The sequence below is a fragment of the Myotis brandtii genome, unplaced genomic scaffold, assembly GCF_000412655.1.
Source record: "Myotis brandtii unplaced genomic scaffold, ASM41265v1 scaffold1337, whole genome shotgun sequence".
Classification (NCBI taxonomy): domain Eukaryota; kingdom Metazoa; phylum Chordata; class Mammalia; order Chiroptera; family Vespertilionidae; genus Myotis; species Myotis brandtii.
In genome coordinates this window covers 880,939-894,551 of record NW_005354744.1, presented here as the reverse complement: position 1 = coordinate 894,551, position 13,613 = coordinate 880,939, and the positions used below count along the sequence as shown (strand labels likewise).

Below are 13,613 nucleotides of genomic sequence, written 5' to 3'. Positions count from 1 at the left end.
CGGGTGGGCACCGGAAGGGGCAGCGTCCTGCAGACCCACGTGGGCCTTCGGGGCCCGGGCAGGTGCGAGGCCTGCTACCTCTTTAGCAAAATTAGAAGCCTGATCACACATAGTCAATAACTATTTAGAACATATAATGGAAAATATACCAGTTAAAACTGCAACAATCTTCATTAATGTACTATATTTTGTTTAGATGACTATTTTAAAAAGCCCTGTCCTCACCAAGAAAAGGTTTTAGGTATTTTTTAGGACAATCTCTGGTCTCATACTACCTCAACAGGCCCAAATTTTGGTGCTGTCCTGTTATTACACCAATGGTCCTGGCATGTGTGCTCTGAGGTGCTGCCTAAAGTTCCTTCAGTTAAGTAGTAAAATTCATTGTTCCAGGGCACACTGGAAGAATGATCAACAGGCAGAATAATATGCCCATTTTCAATCATGTTTCTTAAAAATTTAATACATCTTTACAGCACATCTATGTATAAAAAACCTCAGATCAAGTTTAAATGGCACACATCAGGTAGTTAATTGTGGTTACCTCTGAATAGGGGATTGAACTTGGAGGAAAGGGGGAAATTGAAATATATCTGTATTACTAGAAATTTTGTATCAAGAATATATGTATTATTACTTTGTAATTAAGATATTTAAATACATCTAACCACAAAATTGTAGCTGTGCATTAATCAGATATAGTAACTGCTAGCTAGTGCAACAGACAAGATCTGCAAACCTGCAATGGCTTAAAACAACCAAAGTTTATTTCTCATGCACGTAAAAACTGATATGGCATCCAGTCTGCTCCTATCAGATGGTTCTACTTCCCAACAAGGAATCTCTGTTTTTGCTGATCAATGGAACAGAAAACATAGAGGTGACATACTGGCTTTCAAACTTCTTGTCCTAAGGGTGACAAACATTGTTTCTGTTCATATTTCAGTGTCAACAGTAGTCCCAGACCCTTCCATAAATATAAGTGGATTGGGAATGCGTAGTCTGCCCATCAACCCAGGGAGGAGAGCAAGGCACCATATGAATTAGCACGTGCTCTCTCCCATAAACTGTTATAGTAGGTGCTCAAGCAAAAGCAACTACTATAATTTATTTTAAAAAAAATCTCTTCATTCCTTGGTGGAGTTTCTAAAGAGGCCACTTTGCCTTGCAATTTTCCAATCCTGCTACATGGGAGATACTTTCAAATGCTGGATCACGTTTAATTTTCAAAAGAATACCGTAAAATCTCAATAGGGAGGATTCACCTTATTCATTCAATAGCTCCTTTCTGCACTTACCTTTGAAATAAACTGTAGCCGAAACCGGTTTGGCTCAGTGGATAGAGCGTCGGCCTGTGGACTGAAAGGTCCCAGGTTTGATTCCGGTCAAGGGCATGTACCTGGGTTGCGGGCACATCCCCAGTAGGAGATGTGCAGGAGGCAGCTGATCGATGTTTCTCTCTCATTGATGTTTCTAACTCTCTATCTCTCTCCCTTCCTCTCTGTAAAAAAATCAATAAAATATATTTTTTTAAAAAAGAAATAAACTGTAGAATGTCAATAGGATGAGAATGTTCTATTGAAGCATGGTCAAAACCTTGAGTCCCAGAAACCCTCAGCATGACTGAACACTCAGGACACTTATACAGGTGTCATTAGAAACAAGAAGAAGGCAGCATTTTCCTCTGGAGCAAGTACTGAGATAAGAGGCAGCAGAAGGATGGTGAATTATTTTAATCTTTGCTTTTCAAAGATAGCATGGCTGTTAAGAAACCGTTATTCCTGTCTTAGAAGAACTCTGGGTTCTGAGGAATTCAACTTCAGTAGATGTTTGTTACACAGTGATTTCCATGGTCTTTCTTCATCTCTGACCTACCAGGAAGGCATTGGGTATTGACCTTATAGGTATGAACTCATTGGTGTATGAGTTCAGTGGCCAGTCTCAAATAACACACCCCTTTAAAATCCTACTGACAATATTTGGGTTGTCTCACATCAATTACCAGTATATTCTGTAAGGAATAAGACTGTATCCACCAGCTCATTTGGAAAATACTTTGAAGACTGATGTAGAGATGGGTGTGGGAGCTGGAGCTGTGGTAATAAGTTATCTAGACTTCATGTCAATGGTCCCACTGAGAGGGATATATCTCCAAGGTACACTTGCAGAGTGTTGGGACGCTCTAGTCAAGGGGAGGGCAGGTGATTCCTGCATCACAGGAAGCAGGGTGCAGCCTCCAGAGGACACAGTGAAGAGCTGGTCAGTATATGAGGTTCCAGTTTGGACAGAAGGGCACACTGGGGAATCCCTAGCGGGAAAGTTCTGCAATGTAGGAACAGACTGGCACAGGACTTGTGCTAGCATCTGGAAGAGTTAGCTCTCAAGGGACTCTGGGACAAGGAACAGAAGGATCCTCAGCAAAAGAAGCCCATGGACAATCCCAAAATTGTTCTTTATTCTCATATTCACCTTCTGTCATGAGGACTGCTTTTAGTACTTTTGTAGTAAAGTCTTGTGTTTTATTAAATATATTGTTATTGATTTCAGAAAGGAATGTAGGGAAGGAGAGAGAGAGAGAGAGAGAGAGAGAGAGAGAGAGAGAGAGAGAGATGATGATGATGATGGTGAGAGAGAATCATTGATCAGCTGCCTCCTGCATGCCCCCCACCAGGGATCGAGCTCCAAACCCGGGTATGTGCCCTGACCAAGAATCAAACTGTGACCTTCCGGTTCATAGGTCGATAGTCAACCACTGAGCAACACTGGTAGGGCAGAAAGTCTTGTTTTTTAATAGCCTGTGATACATCTTGGAGTGGTGCGAAGAATAGATAATGAAGAGACAGGCTGAAGAAGAGGAAAAGTGTGAGTTCTAGAAAAAATTGGTACCAGGGTTCTAGTACCAGCTCTTTTACTTATCAGTGATGTGAATTTGAGAAAATTACAAGTTCTTCATCTGAAAAGTATGTGTAATAAGCCCTATCTTGTAGGACTGTTGGAATGTATGCAATGGACATAAAACACTTGTCAGAGTAATTGGACAATGTTAGGTATTAATTGAATGGCAATTATCATATGATTTATTTATTTTTACCACAGATGATATCACCCTCCCCTCAGAAGATGTCAAAAATATGCAGGTTTCTAAAATAACACAAAATTCACCCATAATGCTACTTAGTAAGTAAAACTAAATAAATTTCCCCATTTGAGGATAAGTTACTTAATTTGGGTACAGGGGACCCTTTCTCAGTTGGATACAATTCAGAGGTCCTAGAATTTGTGTCGAGGACCGATTGCTTCCCTCCCAGGTGCCTTTTCATCCAAACCATCCCTTTTTTTCATTCATTTCATCACCACCAGATATGGAGCCCTCCCTTGGGGTTTGTAAAATTGCACTCAAGTTAACCTAATTAAAATATCTGTTTCTCTCTCCCAGTTCAGGGGAAAGAGAGCCAAACAGTAATTTCTCGGCATCCCACTTTCAGTGACTTTCACCCTTATGTCTCAGAAATCCCTTAAATACTCTGTACATAGAACACCTAGTTTGTGCTCTGCATTCAACTGCACCCAAGCACGAACACAGGCACATTCCATTTCTGCCCCAGGAGGAGGTTTTCCTCTGGTTTACTGATGATACTAAAGTAACTATTAATGCAGGTTTCCATTACAGGGTCTTGTCCTTCAACATTGAGAAACACCATGTGTCTGTCTGGCCTCTGTTCACCAAGCCCAAAGCCTCATCCAGCTTACCACCCCACTCAAATTAACAGTGTACTCACTGAGGGACTTGTAGTTTCCCAAAGCACAAACTGCCTTCCCTCAGGGATGTTATACCTTGTCTTCATCCAGACACCCTCCCATTCCCACTTCTCCCAACTTCTTCCCTGCCTCCCTGCCTCTTTTCTCCTTCTTGCTTACCCTTTCTTACAGGCTATTTCACCATCTTCCTTATATTATTACTGCTCTTTGAGCATGAAATTCTGAGGGTGGGGATGTTTTGTATCTTAGTTTCCTCATTTCTAACAGGATTTTCAAAGAGCAGTTGTTCAATTAATATTTGGGAAATAAATGAGACAGTAAACATGAGCTCTAGTTTATAAACATTTTATTTCTCCTACATTCTTCAGTAAGCTAAGAAAATCCAGGTATGTAGCTTTTATTTTTATAGAACAACAGACTAAAATGAATAAGGGAAACCAAAAACTGAACATCTTTTACTTTTCTCCGTCTATTTTTTGATACCAATAATTTTACTGCTCATATTTTCACAGTCCCACAGAAATGCCTATTACAATGCCATGTTGTGCTGTTCTGGTTCAGTAAATATGAAAGGTTTCCCCAAATTGTTTTACAAAATAATAAAACTCCTAATCTTAAATCTATTACAAGAAATAAACATGTAACTAAAATCATTAGTAAATTTAGATTCTGAAATGATTTAAACCTTCTATTAAAGAATCAACATTTAAAATGTTATAAAAGAAAGAAAGGAAGAAAGATAAAACTCAAGTTTACCACACTCAACAGAAATACTGTGTTCTTTCCAGATCCACCTTGGCCATCCACTACTTAGAATGTTGACTGCTCTTTTCTTCCACAAAGAAAACAATCTGCCTCAGAAGTCAACATTTGAAATATAACCTAAAACAACGAAAAAAAAAGGTAAAATTCCAAGTTACCAACATACAATAAGAACACAAAGATGACATACACTTTCCAGCCCCAGTCTGGCTCTCCACTATTAGAACGTTGACAAAACTATTCAAGCAAAAAGTGAAGAACTTGCCTCAGACTTTACTTAATGTGGGAGGAGCTGCTGGTCACAGCCCTAGAGTGCGCAGTCATAGCAATACGAGCCCTGGCTGCAGCTCTTGCTTGGGCTCTCTCTTCCTCATCTCTCAAAGCCTCTTCATACCAGACTGGGAAGGCACTGGGGACAGTATCATAGATCTTGGCTAAGAACTCCAGGACTTTCATCTTGCTGGTCTCAGCGTGGGCTCTTGGACCCCAAAGCAACTCATAGCGTGGAGGATCACTGTCGGGCACCTGGCGGTACTCCAGGTACTTTAGCTGCACCAAATCTTCAGTGATGACCTTCTTGGGCTCCCCATAGATTAAGTGCTTTTTATCAGCATAGACACCCATCATATTCATCACTTCCCAGATAGCTTCCTCAGGGGCGCAATTGCCTTTCATGAAGATCACACCCAGAACAATCATCAGGAGGCCAGTCTTGGGCAGGTTCTCTTCATTTGCCATTCCATCTAAGGTGAGGTCTAGCTTGCTGACAAGGGCATAGGAGTGCCTGATGGGATCCACTTCTTTCAAATCAATACCAAAGGCCAGCTCCATGTGCTCAGAGGCTCTTCTCAGGATCTCACTGAAATGCATCTTGTACTTTTTGATCACCAACCTCAACATATCTGCCTTTGTAATTGGCTCTTTACTTTGATACTTCTTCAGCAGAAACTGCACCAACATAACCACCTTCTTGTTTAAAGGATCTCTGCGAAAGCTCTCCAAGGCCTTTGCGGATTCTGAGCTTTCCTCATCTTGTTTGCTGGCACCTGCATTTGAATCGGTGCCGGAAGCAGCTCCAGTAGTGTTAGATGGGGTTTCCTGAGGCTCCGTAGAAGTGCTAGGTGTCTCAGCAGCAAGCTCATTCTGGGGGCTGTCTTCCAGGACAGGATGGGCAGAGGAGAGCTCTCCTTCCTCTGCTGCAATAGCCTCAGCACCTTCCAGAACCTGGGTCTGGGTCTTAGCACGGGCCTGGCGGGCCTGGCGGCGTTTCTCACGGGCACGGAGCTTACTCTTCTGGCCTCGAGGCATGATGAGACAGCAGGTAGGAGTTCAAGCAATTAAGTTGATGAACAGGTCACCCTAGAAGACAGAGGAAGAGATTATGTGCACAGTCCCAGTAGGGAGATTCTACATTGGCTCCAAGAAAAGCTGCCTCTGCTGGTTCCCTTAAGGGTACTGTTTTAGGAAGCCACAAGACAGTGGCAGAAGGGACTCTGGGGGCCTCCTCTGTTCTGCAGTGGCTTGTCACCACCAATCTAACTCAGGATATTAAACTTCACTCCTGACTGGTCTTTTGACTACTCCTTCTGCTAACTTGAGGCTTCCTCTTCAGAACAAGGCTTCCTATCCCACCAATTCCTTAAGTGGAAGTTAGGGTTCATTAGGCCTAACAGCCATGCTTGAGCCATTTGAGGGACACACCAGGCAGGGTAAGGCAATGTCAGAGTAGGGTGAGCTCTCTGGGCTGAGGGCCTCAATTCTGGGAGAAGTGTGTTCCTTCAGTTCTAACAAATGTCACCTCCATACCTGTCTAAATTTAGGACTCCACCCTTTACTGACTTTAGACTACATACCTCTGACCAAAGCCAAAAGCTCCAGAGCTCATAAGGCAGAAGTCAGAGAGAGCACTTCCGGCCACTCCACCCGGGCTTCCTAGAATAAGCACAGAGGTTGGGTTCTGGTGGTGGCACCCTCACTTTGTCCCGTGGGGAGAGGAATCGTGCAGAGCTCACACAGGGGTCTTTTCTGACTCCTGACAGGGCCTAAGACTTTTTTCTCTGGGAACCTGAGTGAGCTGGCCTCAGACCAAGGCTCTCATTTCTCTTGGAACCTCCGATAGGAAGCAAGCAGAAACCTAAGCCTAGTAGCTCAGGGACATCCTAAGACTGACAGTAGGGGGACTTCTTGTGGCACATTATTTTGAAGTGACTTCTCCCCTCAGTCCTCAGTGTCTTCCTTGATGCTTTGTACATACTGGGCTACCACTCATCTGCTGATAAGAGGTAAGTCACAAACATGTAAATAATTTAAGGACAATAGACATCTGTACAATATTATGTTTACCATGAATAAACATAGTATATTGCTCTATTAGAGACTCCTTTTATTTAAGTCTATCTGAAATATTTTTATATTTGCTTCCATAAAGATCATGTACACTTTTGCTAGTTTTCTTTTTATGTATATTTTGTATATTGCTGCTGTTTTCAATTATATCATTTCCATTACACATTCTAATTAGCTACTTATTTTGTGTGGTAAGACTCCTAATTTGGCTATAGTCATCTTCTCCATCAGTTTCCTGAAGTTTCTTATACATCTGAATATTTGGTAACCAATTTATTTGAAATGTTTAATTAGAAGATCATATTTCTCTTTCTTTTCATTATTCATAACTTTTATTTCATATTCTTGTGCATGGCTATACACTTGGTATGCAATCAAGTCCAGGTTTAAAGAGTAGAATTGATACCATAAATTCATGTGCTATTTGGACTTTATTGGAAAATGTGTCTAACATTTCACAAATACATATGTTTGCTATTGATTTTAAAATATGGAAATTCCATTCTAATGTAAGTTTCTAAAAGCTATTACCATGATGTGAGGTTGAGTTTTTATCAAAGGTTTCTTTTTCTTTATTTCCACATGTGATCAAATGTTTTTTCTTCCCTATTGATTAACATAATGAATTCCAATTCTCTTTGTTGGGAAAACCACTTCAGAGGTGACAATGCAATTTCATTAGGAGATATATAATGTTGGTTGTTTCCTTTGTGGTGATGTTGGGACAGTCAGGATCACCACTGTCATCCGATAATTCATTAGTGACTGCTGAATTGTAATTTCTAATTCTATCATAGCTTCTGATATCTGTAGATAGACGTTCTGTTATCCTTCATTTTGTTTTCTTTTTTAATTAAATTTATTGCAGTCACATTAGTTGATAAAATTATATAGGTTTCAAATGTACAATTCTATGATACAGCATCTGTATATTGCATTGTGTGTCCACCATCCAAAGTCAAGACTTCCATCACCATATATTTGACCCCTTTTACCCTATACTATCCTCACTCCTTCCCTTTGGTAATCACCATATTGTTGTCTGTGTCTATTAGTTTTTGTTTGCTTTTCTTGTTTGTTCATTTTTTGCTTTCAGTTTTATATCCACATAAAAGTAAAATCATGTGGTTCTTGACTTTTTCTGTCTGACTTATTTCACTTAGCATAATATTCTCAAGACACATCCATGCCACAAATGAGAGTATTTCATCTTCTCTTATGGCTGAGTAGTATTCCATTGTATTTATGTACATCTTCTTTATCCAATCATCTATCAAAAGACACTTTGATTGTTTCCATGGCTTATGTCTTTATTTAAAAGGGTGATATTTTCTCATATTGGATTTTTGGCATTTTTTTAAATATTGAATTAAAACGTAACTTATCTTGATTACTGAGATGTTTTGGTCTACCCCTTACCTTAAATTTTGAGCTCAAGGTGAATGCCTCATTTGCCTTACCCTAGCCACAGTCCTGGTGACTCTGAAGTGGTTAATACTGACCCTCGTCTCATACTTTTAAGAGCATTGTTACTTAATTATACCTTGTATTGTTTTAAATTTTGGGTATCATTTCATGGTCTTCCTTTGTGATCTTAAACAATAAAATTGCCCTATAGGAGACTTAAACAATTAGAGAGTAAGGATATTCTTTTTACTGAATTGGTGGGATGATTAAATAAAAGTACACATGAGAAAATACTTCATAAAGTTTACAAATTACTAGTTGTTCAAAAATACTCATTGGATTGAAACTTTGAGTTTTGTTGATCAGTAGTCTAGCTGCAGCTAGCTCATTGTGTTCTCTGCTCAGGTCCTCACTCTCAAGTGTCTTGTTGGCTGGGCTGCATTCTCATCAGGAGGTTCTGGGCAAGGATCCATGTCAACGATTCAGGTTGTTGGCAGAACTGAGTTGCTTGTGATTGTAGGACTGAGGTCCCCATTTCCTGGCTGGCTGGTAGACAGAAGCTACTCGGCCCCTAAAAGTTGATTGCATTCCTTGCCATGTGGCCCTCTCCATTTTCAAATCTAGCAATGAAGAATCTCCCTCATGTAGAATCCCCAGCACTTGGAGTTCCTTTTATCAGAAAGAGGAGTCTTGCACCATTTTTTAAAAAATGTTTTTATTGCTTTTTTTAGAGAGAGAGAGAAAGGGAGAGGGAGAGATCGAAACATCCATAAGAGAGAATGGGGATCAAGCCCACAACCCAGGCATGTGCCCTGACCGGGAATTGAACCCATGACCTCTCGGGGCATGGAACAATGCTCAACCAACTAAGCCATACCAACTGAGAATTTTGCAGCTTTTAAGGGATCACCTGATTAAGTCAGGTTTCACAAGGATAATCTCCCTTTCTGGATACTTGTACATTATTCTAGGATTGTAACACTGAAGATGGAGAAATTTGGGTAGATTAGAAAGCCATGCATAAATAGAATTTACAGGATTTATGTGCTAGGTTGCATATAGATGGTGTAGGAGGAGGCAATGTCAGAAATGCCTGCACAGCCTGACATTCTGCATACACAGCTGCATCACCTACTAAGACTCAGAATTCTGCAAGTGGACTATTTACCAAGAGTGGGAATGCTAAGAATGGTTGTAATTTGGAGGCATGGTTGTGAGTTCAGTTAAAAAGGGGTGTGTTTGAAGCACATCTAAAGTCGTGAGCAGCTATTTGAAAATGGAAGCAATGAACATGAATGAGATTGGCAAGGAAAAGATTAAAGAATGAGAAGAAATATGAAGGCAATACAACATTTAAAGAATGGATAGAGAAGAATACATATTGTAGAAGACTTAGCACCTATAGAAAATAATTTATTCACCCATAATTCTATTGCATATACATAAAAATTATTAACATTTTGTGCCAGAGTTTGCAGTTACTATGAACAGATAATAAACAGTTTTATTCTTAATTAGCAGAAAATTCTCACTCAATGTTAATGAATAAATTAATCTATTCAGAATATTGTTAAAATAAAAGTATAATAAATTAATGGACAAATAAATATGTTCCATAAAGAATTAAACTTGCATACTCAGTAGCTCTAGTGATGGCATCTAGAGAATTTGGCAAAATGTAGTTCTATACTGTATTTGCTACAGAAAAAAGCTCATAATTACCATTTGAAAAACAGCACTAAGCACATGTTCTGTTGATGGTGGCATTGTGTTGCTATGTGAAGGGCAACACATTAAATGTACATTCCGATGGCAAAGTATAACAACTCATTATTGGTTTTTCCTGGACTGAGTAATTTGTGTTCCTATTAAAACAAGTATTAACTGGTTTGTTCTAATTTAATTTCAACTTGAACAGCTTTTAAAAATGTCAATATCTACAAGCATAATGTGTTTTTAAAAATGCATTTAAAATTCATTTTTTAAAAAAGGAAATGATTGTGTGCATTGTGCTTATATGTACATGCAAGTTGATGGCAAAGCATATTGTGATTAATGTGTAATATTTGGTATTTACATTAGAGAGGTCCTTTTCTATTTTCAGTGGTACATTGTTTATGGAATCTGTTCTAATCATATTATGCATAATGTAAGACACCAGCTGAGACTTAGGATGAGTATGATATTTCAAATTTATTTTCTCTGGTACAGGCCAATGTCAGCCACTTCCGGTGACTGGCACTGGGCAACCTGTTTGGAGCTACAAAGGAATCCACAGTTTGTGTGTGCAGAAACAACCAAGCACCAAAGCCGGTTTTTACCAGCACCTGCCTTATGACAGGCCAGCAACAGTCCCAAGGCACTCTGAGATCTGCTTCTGCCTGCCTGCCTTCACCTGCTGGCTGCCCAATATGCTCAGTCACTGAATGAGCCTTTGGTGATACTCAAGTTGCATAAGACAGGTTCTCAGTGAGTCACCAGGTATGTTTTTATTGGAGAGAGAGAGAGAGAGAGAGAGAGAGAGAGAGAGAGAGAGAGAAACATGATATAAGAGAGAAACATTGAAACATTGGACAGTTGCATCCGGTCCCAACTGGGGATTGAACCTGCAACCTAGATATGTGCCCTGACCGGGAATTGAGCCCACCACATTTTGGTGTATGGGAAAATTCTCCAACCAATTGAAATACTCAGCCAAGGCAATTATTTCTATTTTTATACGCACATAATCAAGAGATGGAACCAATTTCCTCTCCTCTTGAATTTGAGCTGGTCTTGTGCTTTACTTTGACCTATAGGATATGGCAGGTTTGGCATGCCATGAGTTCCAGGCCTAACTTTGAAGAGGCATCTTCTGTTTTCTCTTTACAGGAAGTCAGTCTCCATGATGTAAAGAAGCTTAGGCCAGAGAATGAGGGATGAGACAGAAAGTGAGGCCACATGGAAGAGCACTGAGGCACCAGGCATGTGAGTGAAGCCTTCTTGTGTCTCTCACACTAGCTCAGCCACCAGTCAAATTCAGCTGAGATCATGATTATTATGTAGAGCAGAACTGCCCAGCCAAGTCCTGTCTGAATCCCTGACCTAAAGAATTATAAGAAATAGCCAGGCTAATGTGGCTCAGTGGTTCAGCATTGACCTATGAACCAGGAGGTCATGGTTTGATTCCAGTGAGGGCATATGCCCGGGTTTTGGGCTTGATCCCCAGTGTGGGGCGTGCAGCAGGCAGCCGATCAATGATTCTCTCTCATCATTGATGTTTCTATCGCTCTCTCCCTCTCCCTTCCTTTCTGAAATCCAACTAAGTGAATACAGGGAAACTTTGGGACTCTCATGTTTTAGTAAAATTGGCAATTTCAGCAGATGCAAAGTCCTGGCTGACTGTTTTTTAACAGAGGAATGCTTCAGCAAAGATCTGTTCTGAGACTCCATGGGAGTTCCACTACAGTTGCTTAGGTTTCTTTTGGGAGACAGTCTATCTGAAGAAGTTTTAATGTTACTTTAATTTTGCACCAGAGTGGACCACACGTACCCTTAATTGTTGGAGGAATGAAATACTTGCTTGCCTTATGGCTAAATCTACCATACTGTTTCCTTCCCAAGATGTCCAAATCATAACATCTCTGTATTCTTTGTCATAATTCCTACTCTTGCGAGAACGGGGAAAAAAGAATTTCAGATAATTTATATAAAAATGAATTTTCCATGGAGGATAATTCTGCAATTCAGCCCTATTCATGAATTCTTCACATTTCTAAATTTACTTGTCAGTCCTCTTTGATCATATTGTTGCATCTACAACAGAGCATTCAGGGATGAGTACTTGACAATGCTAATTTGGCCTCAAACTTGGACAGAAAAGGCACAATAAAATAATCTTGAAATAAGTTTTCAACATTCATTTCATTTAATGGAGAATTCTGCATTGAATGCAGGCACATGATCAAAATTCAACCATATTTCAGTAGAATGCAATCACTTTTTTCTGTTGCATCAAGTTGAGAATCTCATTCAGAAGATACAATTGAAAGCCTCAGGCTTCTACTAGTAAGTCATGATTCTAAGGAAAGTAACTACTAAAGAAAATGTTGCTCTTTCTTTTTTTCACTAAATACATTTCAAAATGCTGGAAAGTATATATAAGGAGTTTTAAAGAGGCTTTCCTCTCATATTTTTTAGTTGATAACTAACATTTTTACTATTATCTTAAAGGGATAAAATGAGACTTCTTCAAAAGTGAGAGTATATTTTTCTGCAGTACATCACATTTTGTCATTCAAATAATAGCTGTCCTTCCATTTGAATAGATCATTATTTGATATTAATAACAGCAGTGCATCAGTTTTCTCACTTAGTATTTTTATGTGATGCTAAAGCATAAAGAATAAAGAATGGTTTGAAGCTCAGAACTTCTAAGGTTTTCTAATTACCTGAGTTTTTTCTGTATTTTTTAAAATATATTTTAATTATTGCTTTCATCTTGAAAGCACAACACCCTTACTCCCAGCTCTGTGCCTGTTCTCAGGGTGTTTCCTCTCCATGGCATGCTGCCTCTCCACTAAGTCAGTGCCAACTTATTTGTTGGTTTCAGATCAAGCCTTTCATTCTTTATAGTCTTCTCTGCCCATTGCATCTTCCACTGGAACTTAGTTTTACTTCATTTACTTATCCAGACCGTCATCAAATATATATTGAGCCTGCCAAGCTGCCAGGAATTCTGCTCAGTGCTGAAGACAAAGGAAATATACTCTTCACTTTTTATTTTATTCTTGTATATTTTGTTTTTAAAATGTTTTTATTATGGAGAATTGAAAACACGTGAAAGTAGATAGAACAGTATAATGAACTCACAGGTTCCTGTCACCCAGCTTCAACATTTATCAGCTCTTATTTCTTTAATAAACACTACCCAGTCTATCTCCTTTCTGTATTATTTTGAAACAGATCCATACATAATATCACTTCATCTATAAATATTTCAGTATGTATCTTCAAAAGATAAGGATTAAAAAAATAACCACACAACTGATATCACATTTTAGACAATTTCTTAATTCCATTGAATAGCCAGTGTTTGAATTTCCAGTTGGTTCATAAAGGGTATAGTTTTGTTTTGTTTTTACAGTTTGAGTGTTTGAATCAGGACCACAATAAGGTCCACACATTATAATTGATTGGTAGGTATTTTATGTCTTTGTTAAACTATAGGTTTCCACTTTTAAGTTGCAAATAATCTATCCGTACATGGGAGAGGTAAGTAAACAAAAAGAAGGATGCTTGGGAAGATTGCTTCCATGGAGATATTTACAGAGAGCTAAAGCAGTACATATTAGAAATACCTA

The 13,613-nt window shown here is 39.2% G+C and overlaps 1 protein-coding gene across 1 annotated transcript; it reads right to left on the bottom strand.

The window, feature by feature from the left end:
• Positions 1 to 4,791: 4,791 nt before the first annotated feature.
• On the bottom strand, positions 4,792 to 5,826 carry LOC102239353 (melanoma-associated antigen B18). Its single transcript, XM_005860351.1, has one exon. It carries the CDS (start codon positions 5,824 to 5,826, stop codon positions 4,792 to 4,794), a length of 1,035 nt encoding a protein of 344 aa, XP_005860413.1.
• Between the last annotated feature and the right edge of the window lie 7,787 nt (positions 5,827 to 13,613).